The sequence below is a fragment of the Amia ocellicauda genome, chromosome 6 (genome assembly GCF_036373705.1).
Source record: "Amia ocellicauda isolate fAmiCal2 chromosome 6, fAmiCal2.hap1, whole genome shotgun sequence".
Classification (NCBI taxonomy): Eukaryota; Metazoa; Chordata; class Actinopteri; order Amiiformes; family Amiidae; genus Amia; species Amia ocellicauda.
Genome location: NC_089855.1, coordinates 46962210 through 46985473, shown reverse-complemented (window position 1 = coordinate 46985473; position 23264 = coordinate 46962210). Strand labels below are relative to the sequence as shown.

At 40.2% G+C, this 23264-nt stretch overlaps 1 protein-coding gene across 1 annotated transcript; it reads left to right on the top strand.

Annotated features, from left to right (window-relative positions):
• Positions 1-10966: 10966 nt before the first annotated feature.
• On the top strand, positions 10967-22311 carry LOC136751596 (GTPase IMAP family member 8). Its single transcript, XM_066707322.1, has 3 exons — positions 10967-11051; positions 18202-19338; positions 19925-22311. The coding sequence occupies exons 1-3, from the start codon at positions 11027-11029 to the stop codon at positions 20719-20721; spliced, it is 1959 nt and encodes a 652-aa protein (XP_066563419.1). The 5' UTR covers positions 10967-11026; the 3' UTR covers positions 20722-22311.
• Positions 22312-23264: the final 953 nt, after the last annotated feature.

Genomic DNA, 23264 nt, shown 5'->3' with positions numbered 1-23264 from the left:
TATCCCTCTGTAGTTGGAACACACCCTCTGGTCCCCTTTCTTGAAGATGGGGACCACCACCCCAGTTTGCCAATCCAAAGGAACTGTACCCACCTTCCACGCAACATTGAAGAGGCGTGTTAACCACGCCACCCCAACACTGTCCAGCGCTTTCAACATCTCCGGACGAATCTCGTCTACCCCTGCAGTTTTACTGCCACGGAGGCCCTTGACCACCGCAGCAACCTCAGCTACAGTGATAGATCTGATCTCACCAGAGCTATCCAGCACTGCCTGCTGCAAGGAGGGTGTGTCCACTAGGTTGAGGAGTTCCTCCCACCTTCCACCTCTCAGCAATCTTCCCAGTAGTGGACAGTGTTTCCCCACCCTTGCTGAGAACAGTTTGGGCACCGTCCCGCTGTCCCCTCCTAAGGCGCCGAATGGTTTGCCAGTACAACTTTGAAGCCGTCCAATAGTCATTTTTCATGGCATCTCCAAACTCCTCCCATACCCAAGCTTTCGCTTTGGTGACGTCTACTGCTGCAGCCCTCTTGGCCAGCCGGTACCTCTCAATCGACTCCGGAGACCTATACGTGAGCATTGCTCGGAAAGCCTCCTTCGACTTGACAGCTTCTCTCATCGCTGGTGTCCACCAGTGGGTCCTAGGGTTGCCACCTTGACAGGCACCAACCACCTTCATGCCACAGCTTGTTGCGGCTGTCTCCACAATTGAGGTCCTGAACAAGGTCCATTCAGACTTAATGTCCTTGACCTCACTCGGGATATGGGAGAAATTTGTCCGGAGGTGGGAGTTGAAATCTTTCCTCACAGTATTGTCAGCCAGACGTTCCCAGCAGACCCTCACTGCTCGTTTGCATGTCCTGGGTCTATCCAGCCGGCGTCCTGTTCGTCGGAGTGGTGATCAGTTGACAGCTCTGCCCCTTTCTTCACCCGAGTATCCAAAACATACGGCCTTAGGTCCGATGATACAACTATAAAGTCAATCATCGACCTTCGGCACAAGATGCTCTGGTACCAAGTACACTTATGAGCATCCTTGTGCTCGAACATGGTGTTCGTTATGGACAATCCATGACTAGCACAGAAGTCCAATAACAACTCACCACTCAGGTTCAGATCGGGTAGGCCGTTCCTCCCAATCACCCCCCTCCAAGTATCTCCATCGTTCCCTACGTGAGTGTTGAAGTCCCCTAATAAGACTACAGAGTCGGTAGGCTGCACCCTATTGAGCACCATACCCACCTTCTCCAAGAAGGCAGAATACTCTGAACTACTCTCCCCTACTCCGGAGTGGACCTGCGTCTACAGGGACAAACTCCAACTGTGCGGCACCCAGTCTTTCGCACTGGTGTATCAAGCAGTGCAGTGATCTCATGTGCGGCAAAAGAGCTGCTAGACGGGCTGATAAGCCCTGTACCCTGCCCGCCATAGACGGAGCGCCATCTGTGACAAGCATGTTAACTCGCTCCAAATCCAGTCCATTCTCATTGAAAAACGAAACGATTTTCTGGAAAATTATCTCACCAGTAGTGTGTCCTTCCAGTGGTATTAAGCCCAGCACATCCTCCCGAAAGCACTCTTGCACATATAAGCACAGCTGTGCTATGTCAGTACTGTCAGTTGACTCGTTCACAGCCAGGGACATTCTCTCTGCCTTCTTCAGTCTGTCCAACAGCCTTTCAAAAACCTCTGTAGCAATAACTTCGATTCTCCTTGAAGTTGATGTGTCCGACATGGGTATATTTTTAATTGATGACATCACCTGGTTTCTCAGTTTCTCGTCTGGTGTCACCTCCTCAACGGCAGCTCAGAGTCTGTAAAAGGTCTCTTCTTTCTACCAAGTATCCACGCCACACGGAGAGAGGCCGCCATTGCGTTTTCCTGTGCGGAGCACGATCGCACCATAGTGACCTGGCTCTGCTCATAGGAGGTGGTTAGGTTTTTAACTTTATTTTTGCATACATCTGAACCAACTGGAAAGTTAATGTCGAATTGTGAGTGTTTCGTTTTAAAGTGTCTCCTTAGATTGTAGTCTTTTTGCACAGAAACGACCTTGTTGCACAGCAGGCACATAGGCTTCCCTCCTGTAATTTTTATAAACAGATATTTCTCAGTCCACTCACTTTTGAATTGCCTATTTTCATCATCAACTTTTATTTTCTTCAGAGTAGAAAGAGACATGTTTCCAGCTCACCTTCACTTTGTGCTAAACAATAGTAAAATACCTTGATTGCGGTGGCAAACAGTTGTAGACCGCGGCGGCTACCAGGGATATTTCTCAATTCTGATTGGCTGTAACAGATGCTATTGCTGATGATATTGATTGACAGCACTTAATGGGCGGGACTAGAGAAAAAACTGAGTATCTTATTGGAGGATATTGAATAATGGCTCATTTTGGTATCAAACATCCGATTTTTGGGAGGATTTTTATGAATACTAAGAATTTATCAAAGGGCCATTCTAAATTGACAAACGGGCCAGATATGGCCCGCGGGCCGTCAGTTGAATAGGCCAGTTGTACAGCATGTATTTTTTCAGGGACGGAAAAGTAGAACTATCACTTTAAACACCAAATATATGGTCCTTTTCAAAATCCCGAGAGATAAATTACAGATTACAACGTTAGCTCGACAGATGTATCCAGGCCAGTCTCAATATTTTTTAGAAGCTTTTGAAAATGCCACCAAGAAGTCTTTTGGATACTTGTTTGTGGAACTGATGTCAAATACTCCTGATGAATACCGTTTAAGGATGGGTCTTTTCCCCCCCATACCCCGGTGGTTTATGTATATATAAACCAAAGAAAGTAAAGGTTGATGGTTTTCTGACTTTTAGCGCATTTGCTATCTGTGACTCTGGCTGTCAGTATGTCACCACGCATGCAGAGAAACCTCACTCTCTTACAGCTGTTAGTTAAAGCCGCCCCGCAGCAGAGAAAGGCTATTATGTGTGCGGCGGGGGGTGATCTAGTGCAGGCCTTGTCTGAAATTGCTCTAAATATGTGAGGGGGGTAAAATTTCTATTTGTCCGGCAGTGCCACTGAAAGTGCACAACTATGTCACATAGTGTTTAATTTAATTAAACCTCCAATACTTATAGAAAGGTAAATCACGGGTTCTTTTACCAGGGGGTCCACAGCATAAGTCTGCAACAAGGAGAGCTAAATGAGGGCAAACATTTTTTTAATTTAATTTAAAGAGTTCCTATAGGCTAAAAACTCTCAAACAAGATTTAAAACAAAGATTAAGAACTGTGCAAAAGTTAAAAGCCAAGGCAATCCAAAAAAGTTAAAATCCACAACACTGTCCAAAAGAAACTCTGCAGCGAAAAACAAAAGCTTCGAGAAAGTTGTCCAATACACTGCTGGAGCGATGTCTATAGAGTTGACTTGTATCCAGGTATAGATGCAGTCTTTAAAACTCACAGTCCAAAAGTGCATCCAGTGTTCATGGAGAGATTAAAAAGTTCTTAAAGAATAACGTTAAAATCCAGTTTACAACAAATATAGCAGCAGCCGGGAGATATAAAAAAAACGCATACAAAAGATACAAATTAAAGTACAAAAAGGTGGCTACTCTGCTACTCACTCTTTCAGTTCTGATCCCCATCCCTCGTTTCAGTTAAACAAGCATTTTTTTAAAAGGCTACTGCAGCTGTCAGTAATTATGCTCTATCATTAAAAGATGTGAGAATGCTTGGAATGGAATGCGGTGCTCAATACTCATTAGCTAGGCAATCTGTGTGAAAATGTATCATGGTTGTCTCTGTAAACGGGTACTAAAGGTTTTATTTATTTTATTATTATTATTTTGGTGGTTGTTTATTAATATATAGGCTATTGAAATACGTAAGTTGTTATCTGTAAAACGCTTAATCCTTGTACGATTCTGATTAAACACACACACACACACACACACAAGCACTATTCTATCATTCCTATACTGTTATTCATACACTGTTCTAACATTGTTTATTTCTATTCATAATCTATCAATTATGACAGATCCTAAAATCATGCATTCGGTTACACATCTGACAATACTCATTTACATGAAGCTTAAACAATTACACAGGTCTCGTTCTCCTGTTATTATAACTTTTCACAAACTGCATTACCATGTTGTCATTACTAATTAAATCTTCAGAATACAACTTCAAAATCTGATGATAAGCTAACCCGTTACAGCGCTGCTGTAAAAAATACAGTGGTTTCCACATGTTGTGGATAAAGCATCCTGCAACTGTTTACTGTTACACACTGTTAACACTGTGTTTGTGTTTAAAAAACTCATGATAGATTTATGGAAAAAAGGAGCATCGTGGGGAAACCATAAGAATCAAAGAATTCAATGTTCCCGTCTCCTCCTATATAGATAGCGAGCCAGTGCTCTCTGGGTAAGTCGTAAAGTTGTGTGTTGATGATAAAACAGGCCGGCCTCGTATTCTGGAATCGTGTTCATTTGTGGAGCTTGTCTCAAACTCTTCATCATGGAAATGAGCGCCAAAAGTTAAATTACAGCTCCTCATGTAAATAACATTATTCTTCTCTCTCTTTTTCCTTGGATTAACCAAATCCACTGATCAGAATGTCTGTCATTCCAATCTCACTCCTCATGCTTCCTGTAAAGATAATTGTTGAATCCAACTTTTATCTATGTATGTATCTTTCCCAATAAGTCAGACTGATGAACCAGAAGTATGTGAAGATAAAAGTTCATTGCGAAGACAAGCAGCTCACGAGACAAGTACCCATAGAGTCTCTATGGAAGCAGTTTCTCAAAGGCACTTTCCACACACACACATATTTATATGATATAGTACATGACATGACGGACTCTCTTCCAATCTCCTCAGACATGTACATTTCTCTAGGACATTTTACAGCATTACAGATCTTGTTGCTGGGCAGATAAACAGTTATGTCCGTTATCACAACACATACCACGATGAGCAGTCTTGAGAACCACAGACTTTGAAATATTTGGTTGTAGCAGAAGGCAGTACACAAATGAGTGTCTGCAGGCAACAGTGAAGAATGGTGGAGGTTCCTTGCAAGTTTGGGGTTGCATTTCTGCAAATGGATTTGGGGATTTGGTCATAATGAATGGTCTCCTCAATGCTGAGAAGTACAGGCAGATACTTACCCATTATGCAATACCATCAGGCTGGCATCTGATTGGCCCCAAATTTATTCTGCAGCATGACAATGACCTCAAACATACAGCAAATTCATTAAGAACTATCATCAATGTAAAGAAGAACAAGGAGTCCTGGAAGTGATGGTATGGCCCCTACAGAGTGATGTCTGGGATTATTACATGAAGAGAGAGAAGCAACTGTAAATCATACAACCTTATTTTGGCAAATATATACTGAAATGCATATACCTTCCTAAATGAGAAATGTAGGCTTGTGCTAAAGGACTTAAGGAAACAGCATTGAAGCTCTGTGTTTTACGACAGGCCTGTGCTCATCAAAGTACAACATATAACATGTCCATGCTGGAAGGCCCCCCCAACTGACAAATGGGCTGCCATGCCCATCTCCAGAGAGACTAGCATCACATTCCATTTGAAAATTTATTTTGTGAAACTCAGACATTCAAGGTACTTTATATATTCCATAGACCAGGGCAACGAACCCAAATACAAATTACATGCTGCTAACAGAAGTGTTACCCAGCTTTACCTCAGTTTGATAACAAACAATAAAAAGTGACTTAAAACTAAGTTAATGACACTGAAGTAATTCTACCTCAGAACCAAAACATGCTCAAGCATGTTTAAAAGAAAGACCATTAGCTAAAACAACCATTGGACCATTTATATTTCACATACAATGCAACATCATAACATTTGGTAAGATAATTATTCACATATCCTAATTGATCCTCCACTGACACGGGCATCAGATCAGTCCCCCTGGAATTCCAAAAAGACTAAAATTTAACATTACTGAGAAAGAACACCTGGCTTGTTTGGTATCAACAGTAAGGTCATGCTTTGAGGGACTTGAAAATGTAATTGATAGAACTAAAACTTGACAATACAGAGAGTTAGAAACTCTAGGTAACATTTGAACCATTTTTACATTCCTCAAAGCCATCACACACCCAACACACATTCTGTAGGAATCAAGGAAGAGGAATGGCAAAGACTGCTTCGACTCGAATTTCAATTATTTTACCCCAAACCAGACCAATCAGAAGCTTGGAAGGAAAGAGATTAGAATCTCTTTGTCTAAAATGTATAAAAACAGAAAGTTCAAACTAGCAATTGGGAGTGGCACAATTTGGTTTTGGAACAACCAGGGTGAAGAAACCAAGGAGACGAAATCTAGGAAGACTGAACGGAACCAGAACCAGAACTTCTCCACCAAAAACCTGAAAGCTTTGCAACCATCCTCAAGTCGACGCAGTCTGCCAGCCCTCCCTGCTTTTGACCGTCTGCATAACTGAATCTCAGTAAACCACACCGGTAGTACAGTGAGGGAAAAAAGTATTTGATCCCCTGCTGATTTTGTACGTTTGCCCACTGACAAAGAAATGATCAGTCTATAATTTTAATGGCAGGTATATTTTAACAGTGAGAGACAGAATAACAACAAAACAAATCAGAAAAACGCATTTCAAAAAAGTTATAACTTGATTTGCATGTCAATGAGTGAAATAAGTATTTGATCCCCTATCAATCAGCAAGATTTCTGGCTCCCAGGTGTCTTTTATACAGATAACGAGCTGAGATTAGGATCACTCTCTTAAAGGGACTGCTCCTAATCTCAGATCGTTACCTGTATAAAAGACACCTGTCCACAGAAGCAATCAATCAATCAGATTCCAAACTCTCCACCATGGCCAAGACCAAAGAGCTGTCCAAGGATGTCAGGGACAAGATTGTATACCTGCACAAGGCTGGAATGGACTACAAGACCATCGCCAAGCAGCTTGGTGAGAAGGTGACAACAGTTGGTGCGATTATTCGCAAATGGATGAAACACAAATAACTGTCAGTCTCCCTCGGTCTGGGGCTCCATGCAAGATCTCACCTCTTGGAGTTTCAATGATCATGAGAACGGTGAGGAATCAGCCCAGAACTACATGGGAGGATCTTGTTAATGATCTCAAGGCAGCTGGGATCATAGTCACCAAGAATACAATTGGTAACACACTACGCCATGAAGGACTGAAATCCTGCAGTGCCCGCAAGGTCCCCCTGCTCAAGAAAGCACATGTACAGGCCCGTCTGAAGTTTGCCAATGAACATCTGAATGATTCAGAGGAGAACTGGGTGAAAGTGTTGTGGTCAGATGAGACCAAAATCGAGCTCTTTGGCATCAACTCAACTCACTGTGTTTGGAGGAGGAGGAATGACCCCAAGAACACCATCCCCACCGTCAAACATGGAGGTGGAAACTTTATGCTTTGGGGGTGTTTTTCTGCTAAGGGGACACGACAACTGCACCGCATCAAAGGGACGATGGACGGGGCCATGTACCGTCAAATCTTGGGTGAGAACCTCCTTCCCTCAGCCAGGGCATTGAAAATGGGTCGTGGATGGGTATTCCAGCATGACAATGACCCAAAATACACAGCCAAGGCAACAAAGGAGTGGCTCAAGAAGAAGCACATTTAGGTCCTGGAGTGGCCTAGCCAGTCTCAAGACCTTAATCCTATAGAAAATCTGTGGAGGGAGCTGAAGGTTCGAGTTGCCAAACGTCAGCCTCGAAACCTTAATGACTTGGAGAGGATCTGCAAAGAGGAGTGTGACAAAATCCCTCCTGAGATGTGTGCAAACCTGGTGGCCAACTACAAGAAACGTCTGACCTCTGTGATTGCCAACAAGGGTTTTGCCACCAAGTACTAAGTCGAAGGGGTCAAATACTTATTTCCCTCATTAACATGCAAATCAACTTTTTTGAAATTCGTTTTTCTGGATTCTTTTGTTGTTATTCTGTCTCTCACTGTTAAAATACACCTACCATTAAAATTATAGACTGATCATTTCTGTTGTCAGTGGGCAAACGTACAAAATCAGCAGGGGATCAAATACTTTTTTCCCTCACTGTATATTTCATGTACTAGTCAAGAATTAGGTAAACCACAATTACATAAATCCTAGTTGTGTATGAGATCTAAATTGTAGGAACGGCTAGCGCAATCATAATACTTGTTTGTTATTTTACATGTTTTGTGCCTCAAGTCAAAACTCGAGTATTGGATAGATCTCCTCTCACTCCTACTTTTAATATTATCTACCCTGCTTGTCTCTATCCTATCTTTGCAAATACATATTGTCTATTTACATTAACCTCAAGGTTAATTCATGCAGATCAACCTCACCGCTAATCTGAATTCGTACTAGTAAAGTATTGTAGTAACTTGCGTATCAAACCCGATCTCATTTTCAGAGGACTTGACTGCTGTGGGTTGCATGTGTGGGGGGTCAATAGATAAAATGACTTCATTTAGCAATTATTATTTCTTCGGATATTGTTACCAGATAAAACGGAAACTCCAGTTTAAAGTCCTAAGACAATCAAAAATACTTACTGAAGAGGCCCCAGATTCCTCACCCATACATGAGGTTACTAAATAGCATATAATGAGACCAGCTTCTACCGGTTTGTACCAGATGCATCTTTCTTCAGACACACAATACAAATTTAGTAGATGAGGAAGTGGGCACAAAACCCCCTTTTGCCTATCTGGACATGCGTGTGGAATATAAATAACGAAATATGTCTCCATATTTGGGCATAAAATAGAAAACATTGTATTTAAGCTTAATCAGGAAGATAGTGAGGATATTCTAAGATAGGGAGTTGTCTCCCCCGTATTGGTTCAAACTCACCCTGTCCAGGATATCGCAGTATGTATATAACATCATGTAAGCTCTATGATTTTAGGGAAGTAAGGACAGAGACCTGCATGTCTGTGTGTATTACTTTTCTCCAAGCGGCTTGAATAAAGACTCTGTTTGATTCAATCTACTCTACAGTCTGATTTCTGAAAGCAATTAAAAAGGGGATCTCTTCACTTACTAATGAAACAATAACTGTAATGATAAATTAAAACAATTTGTCCATTGCAACATTTTGGCTGTATCTTATGAGATCAGAATCCTTTCATTTCACCAAACTATTTACACAACTGAGGCTGCCAAAATTCACAGAAGAACTGTGGTTAGTTCTCCAAGATGTTTGGGCCAAACTACCTGATGAGTTCCTTCAAAAACCAATCAGACGCCAGAGAGCTTGTGACAGGGAAGAATTAGTTGTATGTGCTTCATTGATGAATTGAGTAATTATCATCGCATTTAAACAATATATATATAAATATTATTTTATGTCAACTTTGTGGCCGCCTATTGAGTACTACTGCCGTAGGGTGTAGAGCGAAGCTAAAAGCATTAAATGGGACACACGCAATCTTTTCCTGTCAGATTGTAGTTTGAAAGAATGGAGACTGCTGTAGCATTAGCACTGTACCTCTTCCAAATAACTGTATTTCATAACTAGATATCATAATAATAATAATGTGGAAATATATTTTTTGATTATATAATCTGCTAATTTTATACTTCTTCAGTAATTAATTAATTGATAGGTGTCAAAACCTGCTTTCTAATCATGTATTTAAATCATAATTATAGATTATTTTGATATTATCTATGTAACTACATAGAACATAAATATTAAAAATAATTGTGTTTATGAATAACTTAACAATATGTACAACTGCATAGCTAGCTATATTTACATTACACTTATATGCACTCACTGCTGCCACATTTTCAAAATGTTCCCCATTTACTTGTCTCTGCCTTTAATGCAAAGAGTTCTGGGACTTCAGCACTAAAACACTCTTGCATCAGTGTGCTATTTTTTACACTCCATTGAAGGGAGCAGTGAAGGGCACAAGAGCTTGATTAGGCTCCTTCACTTGTTCCCTAAGGTATTGGGACACCCCTTAAGATGGAGACACCAGTACATCTGCCCCACAAGGGAAGGTAACAAGGGAGCAAGTGTGCAATTTGGGACGGAGCCCAACTGTGAAGCCAGAATCTACTTGAGCTCTGAAGTAATTATTGCAGGAATGTATTTTGTGAGAATGAATGACAGTGAAGGGAGATGGAGAAGCTGCTGTTTTCTTAGTGTGTGTTTGTGTTTTCAAGATGACTACAGAGCTCCTCTGTAACAACTTCACCTGGGAAAAGGGAAGAGTGAAAAACATCACACATGGTTTTCATCCTATCATAAAGAGATTATGTATTTCCTGAAAAATCATGTGAACATTTTACTTTTACTGGCTAAGAGACCGTGCTAATGGTTGCTGACTGAAAACATTTTCATAACAAGTTCCCCATAGCAGGTGCTTCCCTTAACTTCTGGGTTTCATTTTGTCTCTTTTCCCCTATATTTGTACTAGACCTAAGTCCTGTACAAACATATTGAGATATATACAATACCAACAAACAGTATAGTTAAGCTCTAGGTGTTCTAGGATTTACAAACTCCATTTATATAACATTATCATAAACTTAGAGGATGGATATGTGAATATAAATCAAATATATCAATTTAAAGCCATACTAAACATTTAATGTTGGAGCAAATTACATGCATTTTCCTGTTTTGTTGTGTATTCAGTCCCAGCATTGTATTGTGTTTTGTTTCTGAATCAAGTAAAACATATGCTTGACTTTCCCAAGTTGTCTGAGTACATTAACTGCAATTCCACATGATCTCTCAGTTTTCACAAGACTTTGTCACCCCCTATAGGGTTCCATTAGCAACACCTTGATTCAATGATATACACACTTTGAAAACTGATTTGCAACTGTGAGCAGGGTCTTAACCTAATTAGCCAAGTCCATCAGTGGGTGTGTCTGATGCAGTCCCAGCCTTTTATAGACAATAGTGTATCAGTGCTGGAGAAGTCACTCACACTGTGAACACTGACACACACACACACACACACACACACACACGGCAAGGACACACTGAGCTGATCCACGCTTCAGAGATGGCTGACAGAAATCTAGCAATGGGTAAGTATGTCTTTGTTTTTATATAACATTATTAGGCCACTGTTTCAAGATACAACTATGTCTGTAAATATTTAATATAAAGTCTGTTCAATTTTTGGCATGAAGTCTCTCAGTTTGAAGTTGAATTCTGATTAAATTATTCTTATTTTAGAAAGAAAAATATAATAGGCTCTATTAATAAGCTCTGTAAGTGAAGAATGTTATCTGTTTAATGTATAATTGTATTGTTTGGAAGTACTGTGTTTTTTCGGGCATCTGATTGATTCGGCCATGTTCTCACAGGAGAAAAAAGTTGACCAGGGAATTTAAAGGAATATAAAGGAAAAAAAATCACAGATCACCTGTGGTAATTTATGTAAATTAGGAACAAGGGAATGCTTGATTTGAATAACTTAATAAGTCAATGTACCTTCACACTGGACATGGTGCAGGGGCAGCAGAAGCAGAAAGTGGATTTTAAGTTTTCTGTCTGAAGTCAATGTGACAATAAATAACTAGGTACCAGACTTGTAGTCGAGTCACCATAGTTTGAGTTCAAGTCCGAGTCATCATGGTTCATGTTTATTCATGTTTCTTAACATTATCAACATGAAATAAAATAAAAATCTGAACTCTGCCACTATCAATTGTCCTAATGATATACTTAATACTAGTTAATAAAAGTAATCAAAAGTACATTTTCCATACAAACACAACATCATTTGTAGTCACCCTGCACAATGTTGTATATGATTATGCAGCACTGTGGAGTAGTGGAGAGGGCTCTGGACTCATGACTGGGTGGGGCAGTGCTGTTGTACCCTTGAGAAGGTACTTCACTTAGATTGCTCCAGTAAAATACCCAGCTGTATAAATGGGTACAAATGTAAGTTGCCCTGGATAAGAGCGTCAGCAAAATGACAATAATAATAATAATAATAATAATAATAATAATAATAATAATAATAATAATAATAATAATAAAATTATGTAATATTATATATCACATTGCATTTTACAGCTTGAAACTCCTTGGATAAGGAGTTCAGCCAAATAATAATAACAATGTGTTTTTCTGTTGGCCTTCTTCTTGTTACAATTTAAGAATAAAAGTTGTAATCAGAGGTCACTTGCAGGTCTGGATGTACACGTGTGTAAGGGAGACCTCCCAGTTGCTCAATGGGGGAGAGATGGAATTATGTGGGAACACAAATGAGTAGTGCAAAAATTGTTGTAATCATTGTAAACAAGCAGGATGAACCAAAAATCACAGTCAGCAAAAAAAAAAGTTCAAAACAAACTATACAAAACAAGAAAACAAACTCAGGACTCTCTGTAACTAAAAACTAGATGTAACTGAAGATACTTTCAACTAAACAGATACATACCTTAGTTCTAACAGAAACCTAGGTGGTGTGTATACAGCAGGAAGTCTCTCCCTAATGAAGCATTATCCTATAGTAACACATTTCTATCCTGATGGGAGAGGTCTCTTCCAGGATGACAATACCCCATCCACAGGGCACGAGGGCTCACTAAATGGTTTAATGAGTATGAAAATTATCATATGCTATGGCCTTCACAGTCACCAGATCTCAACCCAATTGAACACCTATGGGAGATTCTGGACCGACGTGTTAGACAGCGCTCTCCACCACCATCATCAAAACACCAAATGAGGGAATATCTTTTTGAAGAATCGAGTTTCAGAGACTCATAGAATCTATGCCAAGTTGCATTGAAGCTGTTTTGGTGGCTCATGGTGGCCCAACACCTTACTGAGACACTTTATGTTGGTTTTTCCTTTAATTTGTCATCCGTCTGTATATATAGTAATCGTCCCAGAGGTGGGACGAGCATTCCACGTCAGATTACTATAACACTGTCTCTCATATGCGCTCTAAGCTGTCACCGCAGGTCTTTAGCTTCTGAATGAGACCAGATATGGTAATTTCCGTATAAGTAGTGCTTGGCTACAGACTCTGAAAGAAATGCCATCTATTTTTTGGTGACGCTCCAAAGGGGAGGGGGGCTGCATTCCATGCACTATTACACAAGCATTGTCTCTCATTGGCACAAATGCCTGCCTCTTCTGAAAGGGCAGGCCTGCAGCTTTCGAATGATACCAAATATTATTATTATTTATTATTATTTTTATTTCTTGGCAGACACCCTTATCCAGGGCATATCATATGGGCATATCAGTGAAAGTAAGGCTGAACTAGGCTGCGTTTAGCTGTGTGTTTTTGTAAGAGCGCAGACAGACTACACGGGGTGCACAGACTGAGCAGAAAGACGTGAAACAGAAAGAAAACCAAATGCAGCTAAGAAAATGCCACCCCCACTCAAACAAGTAATGGATGAAGTTGTTCATACAGTCAATTCCATCAAGATCAGTGCAACAAGCGCAAAACTTTTCAAAATTCTCTGTCAAGAGATAGGAGCAGAACACCATCAGCTATTGTACCACAGCGAAGTACAATGGCTGTCTAGGGGTAGTGTACTGAGTCGCCTTTGCGAGCTCCAAGATGAGGTGAGAACATTTCTATTGGAGAAAACCTCCCCACTAGCCGCAAAATTTTTAGACGAAAAATGGCTCGCCCTGCTGGCCTATCTGGCTGAAATTTTTAACGTCTCAACTAGTTAAATTGCAAGGGAAACCACATCTGTCTTCTCTTTCTCTGACAACATTTAAGCATGGATCAGAAAGCTACGCTTATGTGGCAAACTCATCTGGACAACGAGAACTTTGAGGCTTTCGCTGTACTACAGGAGTGTTTGATTTAAAAGCACAGTTTCAAATGCTGACCTGTGTGTGTACTTATTCAGGTTCATCTTGATGGAATGACGACACAGTTTCGAGAGCATTTTCCAGAAAATGGGGCAGTGTCTGCAATAAACAGATGGATTCGTAATCCTTTCTCTGCAGATACAATCTTGGCAGCACAGGCTATTCAGAGGGACTTAGATAATATTCAGTTGTGGGCGGACACCTGGCAAATGAAATTCAATGTGGACAAGACTATGTGGGGACTTGATCCAAGTCCTCAAAATCATGAAAGGCATCGACCACATCAAAGCAGAGGAGCTTTTCCAGATCAGCAGGGACACACGCACCCGGGGACACAAATGGAAATTGGGATCAAGGCATTCAAAATGGAAAACAGGAGACACTTCTTTACACAGAGAGTTGTCACAATCTGGAATAAACTACCCAGCGATGTGGTAGAAGCTGAAAGTTTGGGAACATTTAAAAATAGACTGGAATGGATCCTTGGATCACTTAGATATTAATGGACAACAAACGAGCACGATGGGTCGAATGGCCTCCTCTCATTTGTAAACTTTCTTATGTTCTTATGTTCTAAAGAGAACAGTAATTGCTCTTGAAATTGAGGAGTCATTGATTGATCTGACCACTGATATGGCCCTGAAGCAGAGGTTCACGGAGAGACCTCTGGCTGACTTTTGAATTTCAGTACAGGTGTGATTTCATAGACTGAGTACAATGGCATGGAAAAAATGTGTCCCCATCACATCGGCATTTCTATGAGAGTCTGGATTGTTCTGCTCTTGCTTACCTAAAAATCAAATACAGAGGCCGCCTGAGCCATACTAAGCCTTGTCTGGAACACCTCTCTCCATCAATGCAGGCCCAACCATCTCATTAAGTGAGCTACAATATGATGAGTTTCAAATGTGTGTGTGTGTGTGTGTGGGGGGGGGGGGGAGGGGGGGGGGAAATATTTTCAACCTCAGAAAGGGGTCACACTGTCAGAAACCCCTGCTCTAGTTAAAGGGATATTGCATAAGAAGATTTAGTAATATGTATTGTCCGATTTTTTTTTCCCTTTGGTAAATCTTTAAAAAATGCAATTCATTACGTAAAAAAAAAACATGTGTCCTAATTTACTTAAGTGTCATGTTTTGCCACCAGTCAGTCTTTCTCAAACCTGCCTGTTTAACTGCAGTTTGGTTTCAATTTGGGGTGGGGCGAATTACTGCTAATAAACAGGTTAGAAGCAAAGCATAGACTTCTATTAAATCCTAGTTACCCATAGAAGTTGATTTCTCAACTGTTTAATTTCACCTCTTTTTATTGATAACTCTAATCCTCACTCTGTCAGCTTGTTTACACTGGGTGCGTTCGCAGACTTTCCTCATTCTTCACAGAATATGACCATGTGGTGGGGTGACAAAGTAAAGGAATCACAAGAGGCTTTTTACATTGGAACAGGAGTGGGATCTCCCTTTTTTATAATATGTGTGCCTCATGCCCAAAGTGAGGCACTAAATAAAGGGGAAAATAATAACTTATAATAAGGATACTCAGTGGAAAAATATACAACACAAAAGAAAACTACAAAAAAAAAAAACCTCAGGAACGAAATTAGTCCAGCACTTCAGTCTTTTCCTCTGGTAATCCTTCCTATGTTGTTTTTAGGTTTCCTCTGTAATGAAGCACAGCTTTAGTCTTTTTCCCCAACTCCCTTGTCATACTTCTAATACAATAAAATAAAATAATCATCCGGCATGACCCCAATTATGTGCTGAAGAAAACCCCCACAATCAGCCGCATATCCCATCAGTGAACAGTATTCCACAATACTAGCTAATTGCAGCACATTCCACAGCACATACATTGAGGGCTGTAGAGGGCTTCCAAGGTTAGCTCACAGCCTCTGCGAGGGTGAATTACAGTCCGCACTCACTCACCCCGTCACAGACCATTTATTCAATGAAGGCTCAGACTTTCCACAATAAATGGAAGGAATCTGTTTACATTATCTAGTGCCCTGTTTCCACTAGCCTGTACCTAGTGTTGCTCGTTGCTTTGCTGTCCTCATCCTGTAGCCCTCAGTGTTTTCAGAACCCGTTCTTGATCTTGTAGAAATATATTGCAGAAGAGCGGAACTACAGTCACACTTTGTCAATGCTTCGTTCTCTCTCTCCCTGGTGAGGTACGAGTGTGGGAAGCTTGACAGAGTATTTCTAAAATTAGTATTATCCAATACACAGTTATTTAAAAAGCTGACGTCTTATACATGCTGAACAGAAAGCCTAATTAAATAATGCATTGCATATTAAGTACATAAATGTGCAGTAGCCACTTGGAGAATTACATATCAAAACACAACAGTACATTACGTTTCCACACCGGTAAGACATGCAAGATCGTATATATTCAAATCAATCAGCCGAGGCATTATTAAGGAATAACAAGCACCAATTGTATTCACAAATGAAACACTTAAAAGAATAAATGACACACTTCTGATCTTGCTTCTCAGTGATCGAACAGAACAGCACGGGATCCTCTGGACACGACTTGGCTCAATTCTAAAACCAAAAACAAAAACTAACTGTAAACTACTAGACATTCAATAAGTACAAGCCGTATTCATCCTTATAACTGTAATCTTAATTGTCAGTATTGACCACTTTTAAAATATTTTCTATTTTCTCAATATGGTCTTGAGGAAGAGCGCTTGACAATATCAGACATATTTATAATGATTATTATTCATATGTATGATATTTTAAAGTTGTATAGTTCCATTTAGCAAAATAAGTTGCACTGATATCACATCTGTTGGCATTTAGTCGGACATGATCCATCTCGCTGACATACTGCTGTATGACCATGACAACCATAATCTGATGTTGGATATACGTCACCCCCCACAACCGCGACTGTTGTCCAACCATGGGAACCAGGCACCCCTATTTCAGCCCTCTGGCCCCATGACTGGCTCCTCCAATCACGGGGCTAACCCTTAACCCCGGAACTACCCTGCTACACCAACTAGTACGTAACACACCATACACGTGAACCAGCTTGCACGCACACACAGCATTAACCGCCCCACCCCCAAACACACAGACAGACACCCATATACATATATACATGCCCATGCCCCCCCAGTCCCAGATTGCTACAATATATATTGCTATTTATTTTGTGGCTACATGGGACAGATTTAAACACACGTGCACTTTATTAATAACGCAACACAGTTAATTCTTCCACAGATAGACAATAAGGGAAACTATCTAGGATACTTAATTTAAGCTATATCATGATACAGTGAGAAGTTATAGCCTACAAGTTTATTTATTTTTTAAACGCACTGCTCAAAAAAATAAACTACATGAAACGGGAGCAAATATGTCAAAATTAACACTTAATTTTCTAACAATTACTATCATATTTTAAGTGATGTAATTTGTTTTATAAATCTGTTTTCAATATATTCTGATTTCTACTTTAGAATATCTGGTATAAGGCTACATGTTAGATAAAGTAAAAACTTTTCAGTCCACTTATTGAACTTTAAAGTTTAAGGTATTTCAGCCTCCAGTTTTAAACACTAAATCCCAGAATGCAGAGTGTCAGAGAATGCGTTTTGACCTTTTGTGTCTCACATTCAATTTCCAGCTGTATCCATCGACAATGAGTGGAAACACTGGCAGCAAAGTTAAGCTGTACAGTTGCAGCCTGGCCATGCGGAGGTATATCTATAAGTGTCCAGAGGAAACGGGGTATAATATCCCAGTAATATTGGGAGGAATACTTATATTTGAACCTGCATGTAAACGTAATGTGCAGTACACCAAATTAATCAATGAGATGTGGTCATCAGTAATCAGTAGTGTAGTGAGTGGATGTACGGACAGTATGTATAGGCGTATAATAAACTGTAAAAGTATAAAGCAAAACAAACCAAATCGCGGGGAGAGGGCCTCCCGTATGTTGGAAAAAGCAGACTTGTATCCCCTGCTAGAGACACACAGGTGAATCCTCTCAAGCTGACGAGCCTCTCAGCTCCACCCACCAACACGCAAGGAAACAAGAAACCAGACACCAAATAGACGCAGCGAGTGAGCCGTTACAATATTGTTATGCTGGATTTCTTTATTGGGTTCATGACGACCTTCAGCAAAAAATATTGTTTTGAACCTGACAGGTGATGCCATAATGGACAGTTCTGATCTTTTGTTGGATTTACTAAAACCATATGTGAAGAATTGAAATAAAGATTATTATTCTGGAGCAGATGTTATTTTTTACTTTGTTTTAATGATACATCTATCATGATATTAATTTCTTAACTTATCTAAATCATTGAAAGATTTGGAAGATACAAGTCTGTGCTTTCTTCCTTTCCAGACAGGCAGTGTGTGAGGCTGGTGCTGATTGGCCGGACTGGCTGTGGGAAGAGCGCCTCAGGAAACACCCTCCTGGGCATAGAGCAGTTTGAGTCTAAAGTCAGAACTGCAGCTGTTACTCTGAGCTGCCAGTTGGGGAGAGGAGAGGTTGCTGGGAGATCCATTGCTGTGCTTGACACTCCAGCAATACTTGACTCAGAAATTTCTAACCAGGTGGCTCAGAAAGAGATCAGGAGGTGCATCTCCCTGTCTGCACCGGGACCCCATGTGTTTCTTATTGTGATTCAGCTGGGACACTTCACCAGAGAGGAGAAGAAAACTGTGAAGCTGATCAAACAGACTTTTGGTGAAAAAGCTGGGAGGTACAGTTTAGTCTTGTTTACCCATGGAGATGATCTGAAAAGGGAGACAATAGAGCAGTATGTTGCAGAAGGAGATCCTGCCCTCCAGCAGCTCATTAGAGACTGTGGGTGCAGGTATCACATTTTCAACAACAATGATAGAGAAAACCGCACTCAGGTCACTGAGCTCCTGGATAAGATAGACAGGATGGTGTCAGAAAACAGAGGAGGCTGCTACACCAGTGAGATGTACCAGGAGGCAGAAGCAGCCATCAGAGAAGAGCAGGAGAGGATACTGAGGGAGAGAGACGAAGAGATACAGAGACAGGAGAAGATAAAAAATAGAGAGTGGGAGGACATGAAGAAACAGAAGGAAGAGATACAAATACAGATGGAGAAGATCAAGCAGATACAGGAGAAAATACTCAAAGAGAGGACAGAGATAGAGCATGGAAAATATAAGATACAGATGCATGGGGTGGAGATAAAGAAAAGGGATGAGGCTATTGAGAGACAGAGAAAGGAGATACAGAGACAAGAGGATGAGATACAGAGAAAGGAGGGTGAGATACAGAGACAGGGGGAGGAGATACAGAGAAAGGAGGAGGAGATACAGAGGCAAAGGCAGGAGATTAAAAAAAGAGATGGGGAGATACAGAGACAGAGGAAGGAGATACAGGGTGAGACAGAGGAGATACAGAGACAGAGGGAGGTCCTGAAGAAAAGAGAGGAGGAGTTAAAACCAAGAGAAATGAAAGTCAAAGAGCTGGAGGAAGAGATGGTGAGAGTCAAAACAGGTAAGGAAGAAGCTGTAATTAATGCTCATTAAACTGTAACAGCATCAATAGCAGGAAGTACTTAATACTACATTTTAATAAGGCAAAGATTATTTTTATGCATTTAGACAATACATCTTCTCCTACATGCATTAAATATAAGTATGACAGATGAAAGAAGGTATCACTTTATAATATGATTGTATCTATACCAGTTAATAAGTGCTGCATATATTAATACTTGATGATTACCAACCTCACAGTTGTTTACATCTCTGCATTATTAAGTAAGCATACATTTCAGATGGCTACTGTCTCAAATATTAAAACAAAACATACAAAGCATACAAAACAATCTGAAAAACAAAACTTCACTTCTTCACTGTGTCATTTTATACAGAGAAAAGACAGACTACTACATGAGTAATTTGCAATTCCAAATTTTGATTTGCTCTAGGCATTAAAATATTTTTAAAACTTTTCTAGAACCAAATGTGTAAAACTAACACAAAAGTCTGAGATTGCAAAGACGTCACTTCTCCTAAATCATGAGCTCATCAGTGCATCAGCACAGTCTCTCAAAGTAACATGAATTTGTTGTTTACAGAGCTTAAAAAACAAGATAACCCATTCAGGATCATGCTGCTGGGGAGGACTGGGACAGGGAAGAGTGCCTCAGGAAACACCATCCTAGGAAATGAGGTGTTTGAAGCTAGATTCACCTCTAATCCAGTGACACAGGAATGTAAGAAGCAGAGTGGCCACGTCGATGGGAAACATGTCGATGTGATTGACACTCCAGGCCTGTTTGACCATACCCAGTCTAAGGACATGCATGAGATCCTGTCATGTATCTCCCTGATCTCCCCTGGGCCCCATGTGTTTATGGTGGTGATCCAATTGAAGTCATTCACAATAGAGGACAGAAAGACAGTGGAGAAAATCCAGGAGACTTTTGGAGAGAAAGCGTCAGAATACACCATGGTGCTGTTCACATATGGGGATAAACTGGGGACAAAAACAGTGGAAGATTTTATCGATGAAAGTAAGGACCTTTCCAGATTCATTGATCAATGCCATAAGAGATACCATGTCTTTAACAATAAGGACAGGACTGATCAGACTCAAGTTACAGAGCTGCTGGAGAAGATAGAGACCATGGTGATTTTGAATAGAGGAGGCTGCTTCACCAGTGATCTGTACCCTATGGCTGAGAGAACCATCAGGAAGGAGCAGGAGAGGATCCTGGAAGAGAGAAAGCCGAGGATACACAAACAGGAAAGAGACCTGGAGAGAAGATTTGATGGGGATAGACTGAAGGAAAAGAAGAGAGAGCTCTGGAGACAGGAGGAGAGACGGGCCAGAGAACAAGCAGAGAAAGACAGTTCCTGCAGTATCCAGTGAGAGAAGAGACTATTTGGTTGGATTAGTCATTGCATTTGCATTGAATATGTCTATTCTGCCCATCTTTGTAACTTTATTGGTAGCGGCTAATCAGTGCAGCTAGTAAGTGCTAGAGTCATTTCTTGTCAGTTGCAGCAACGTGGCTGCATAGTTTGATCCTGGTTCCAATGATTCTATAGAATGCATTTGGTTTTGAGCAATAAGCCATGGATTATCTTTGTTTAATTGAGATTGGAGTACTTTTTTATGATTATTTATGTTACTCATAAGGGTTATACAGTTGTGAGCATAATTATTCAACCCCCATTGCAAATCAGGTTTATTGTCAAAATGTACGGACTGTCAGCTGTTTGCAATGAACAAATCAAACAAAAGCAATTGAAATAGCTCAACACAACGAATGCTTCAAGTGGTTTCCCCAAATTCAACTGAAAATGTAACTTATAATGACTTCTCCAGTCTCAAAATTGTTCAACCCCTTCATGACAAGCATCTTTAGTACTTGGTAGAGCACCCTTTTGCTGTTATGACCTGCTGCAAACGAAATGCATAGCCAGACACCTGCTTCTGGCAGCGTTCCTGGGGAATCTTAGCCCATGCCCATGCAGAATGCTATTATATCAAATCATTTTTTTTCCCAAAGACTGCAAATCTTCCAAAGATTAATAAAAAGCATTTTCCCAATCCCCTCTTCACATTATTTTATAAGTATTTCAGTTTTTTTCTCTCTTTCTCTCCTTGCATATTGGTATATCTTATGAGATGAAGTAATGTGTTGAATTAATTAAAAAAGTGTTTTTTTATATCATGTAATGTTATTTGAACAATAGTTGAAGGTTATATAAAGAAACTAAATTTTAAAAAATCCTTTCCCCGCTACATAACAAACAAGCATAGAAACTTGTAGGCCTATTTAATTATTTTCAGGCAGAACATTAATGGACATGGTACTATAGCATCAAAAGGTTGAAGCTGAAAATTGAAGAACACCATAGTCAAATCAGAACACACACTCATTTATATTATTTCTGTGAAAATTGAAAGCCCAGTTATATCAGTTCACGAATAAGTTTTCAATTATGAACTCATGTTTTGTGCAAACCTGGGTCAATATAACAAGTACACTCTTAGAACAAATGTGTTAAAAACAATACATGATGTGTTGTTTTTTTAATACATTACTGAGTGTGATTAAGGACAACACGTGTTAAAGTTAACATGGGTTGTTTGTAGGAATATTAGCACAAATAATGTGTTATTTAATTAACACAATTATGGGTTAGGGATATCAAGCAATTTCAGGCACAAATTATTCTTAGTATTCACAGGTAAAACAGAGACTGTGAAACAATTCACAATTAGTCGTCTGAACATTACAGTTGGTTTGGATGTTTTCTGTGCTGTGGTTGGGGAGATAAAACAATGTTAGTGTGTGCCTGTATGTGGAATGTCACTGTTTTTCACAAATTATTCACAGGATTCACAGGTAAAACTTAAGACTGTGAAACAATTCACAATTGGTCTTTTTAAATAAAAGCATAGTTTAATCCTGTATCTGCTGTGGTTAGGGAGATACATATTTTCAATGATTCCGGGAGTTTGGTTGCATATATGTGATATTATTGATTTTCACAAATTATTCGTATGATTCACAAGTAAATAAAGGCTGTGAAAGAATTCACAATTGGTCCTCTTCATGTGAAAGTGGGTTTGAAGGCGCTAGCTGTTGGTTGGGGAGACACAGCGGGTAGCGCGAGTCGAAAATCAAACCAGTATCAAACGTCAAACTAACTTTACCGCGGTGAGGTGAGTAACATTTATACATTTTAATCCTTAGTTTGTGTTGTATTTGAGCTAATTTTACAATTGTAAAAAAGGTAAATATCATATTAGTACGGAAGAGCTGGGACCATGTGAAACAAACACCCTCAGAATTTCGACTTTAAAACTAGACATTGTAAACTGGTAATCTCTACAGTTCAGCTTCAACATGCTACACTGTTGTCCTGTTTTTTCGTTGACGTGGCTCCAGCGCTCTTCCGTACGGCTGCTATAACGTGTAGACGATGATCATTTGGTAAGAGTTCTAGTGTAACGTGGGCGATTCGACAGCTTATAAAGTACAATATGGCGGTAATGTAATATCGTGGCGATTGTGAAGCCAGTCCTCTCAGTGACGCGGGGTTCCGTGGCCGGGACATCCCCAGTGCGTTACAATGGCTGCGTTCACGACACGCAGACTCTGCGACGAAACTGTCCAAGTTACCCGTCTGCATGAATTCAGCCGGAAAACACGTCACAATGCGACTCCTCCACAGGCTGCACAGCCGCACAGCTTCTCCAGAGGGACTGCGCTGGTGCAGCCGCGGCTTCAAAACAACAAACGAGCGTGTGTCAATCAGAGACACAACATGTGCCAGCGCCCTTGAGTCATGTCATGAAGGATCTTACTAGTTTCATGCTAGATATGGCTAAGTACAACAGAAATAATATATTTTCTTTTAAAGATTGACAGTTCAACAATAAAATAATATGCATGTGTA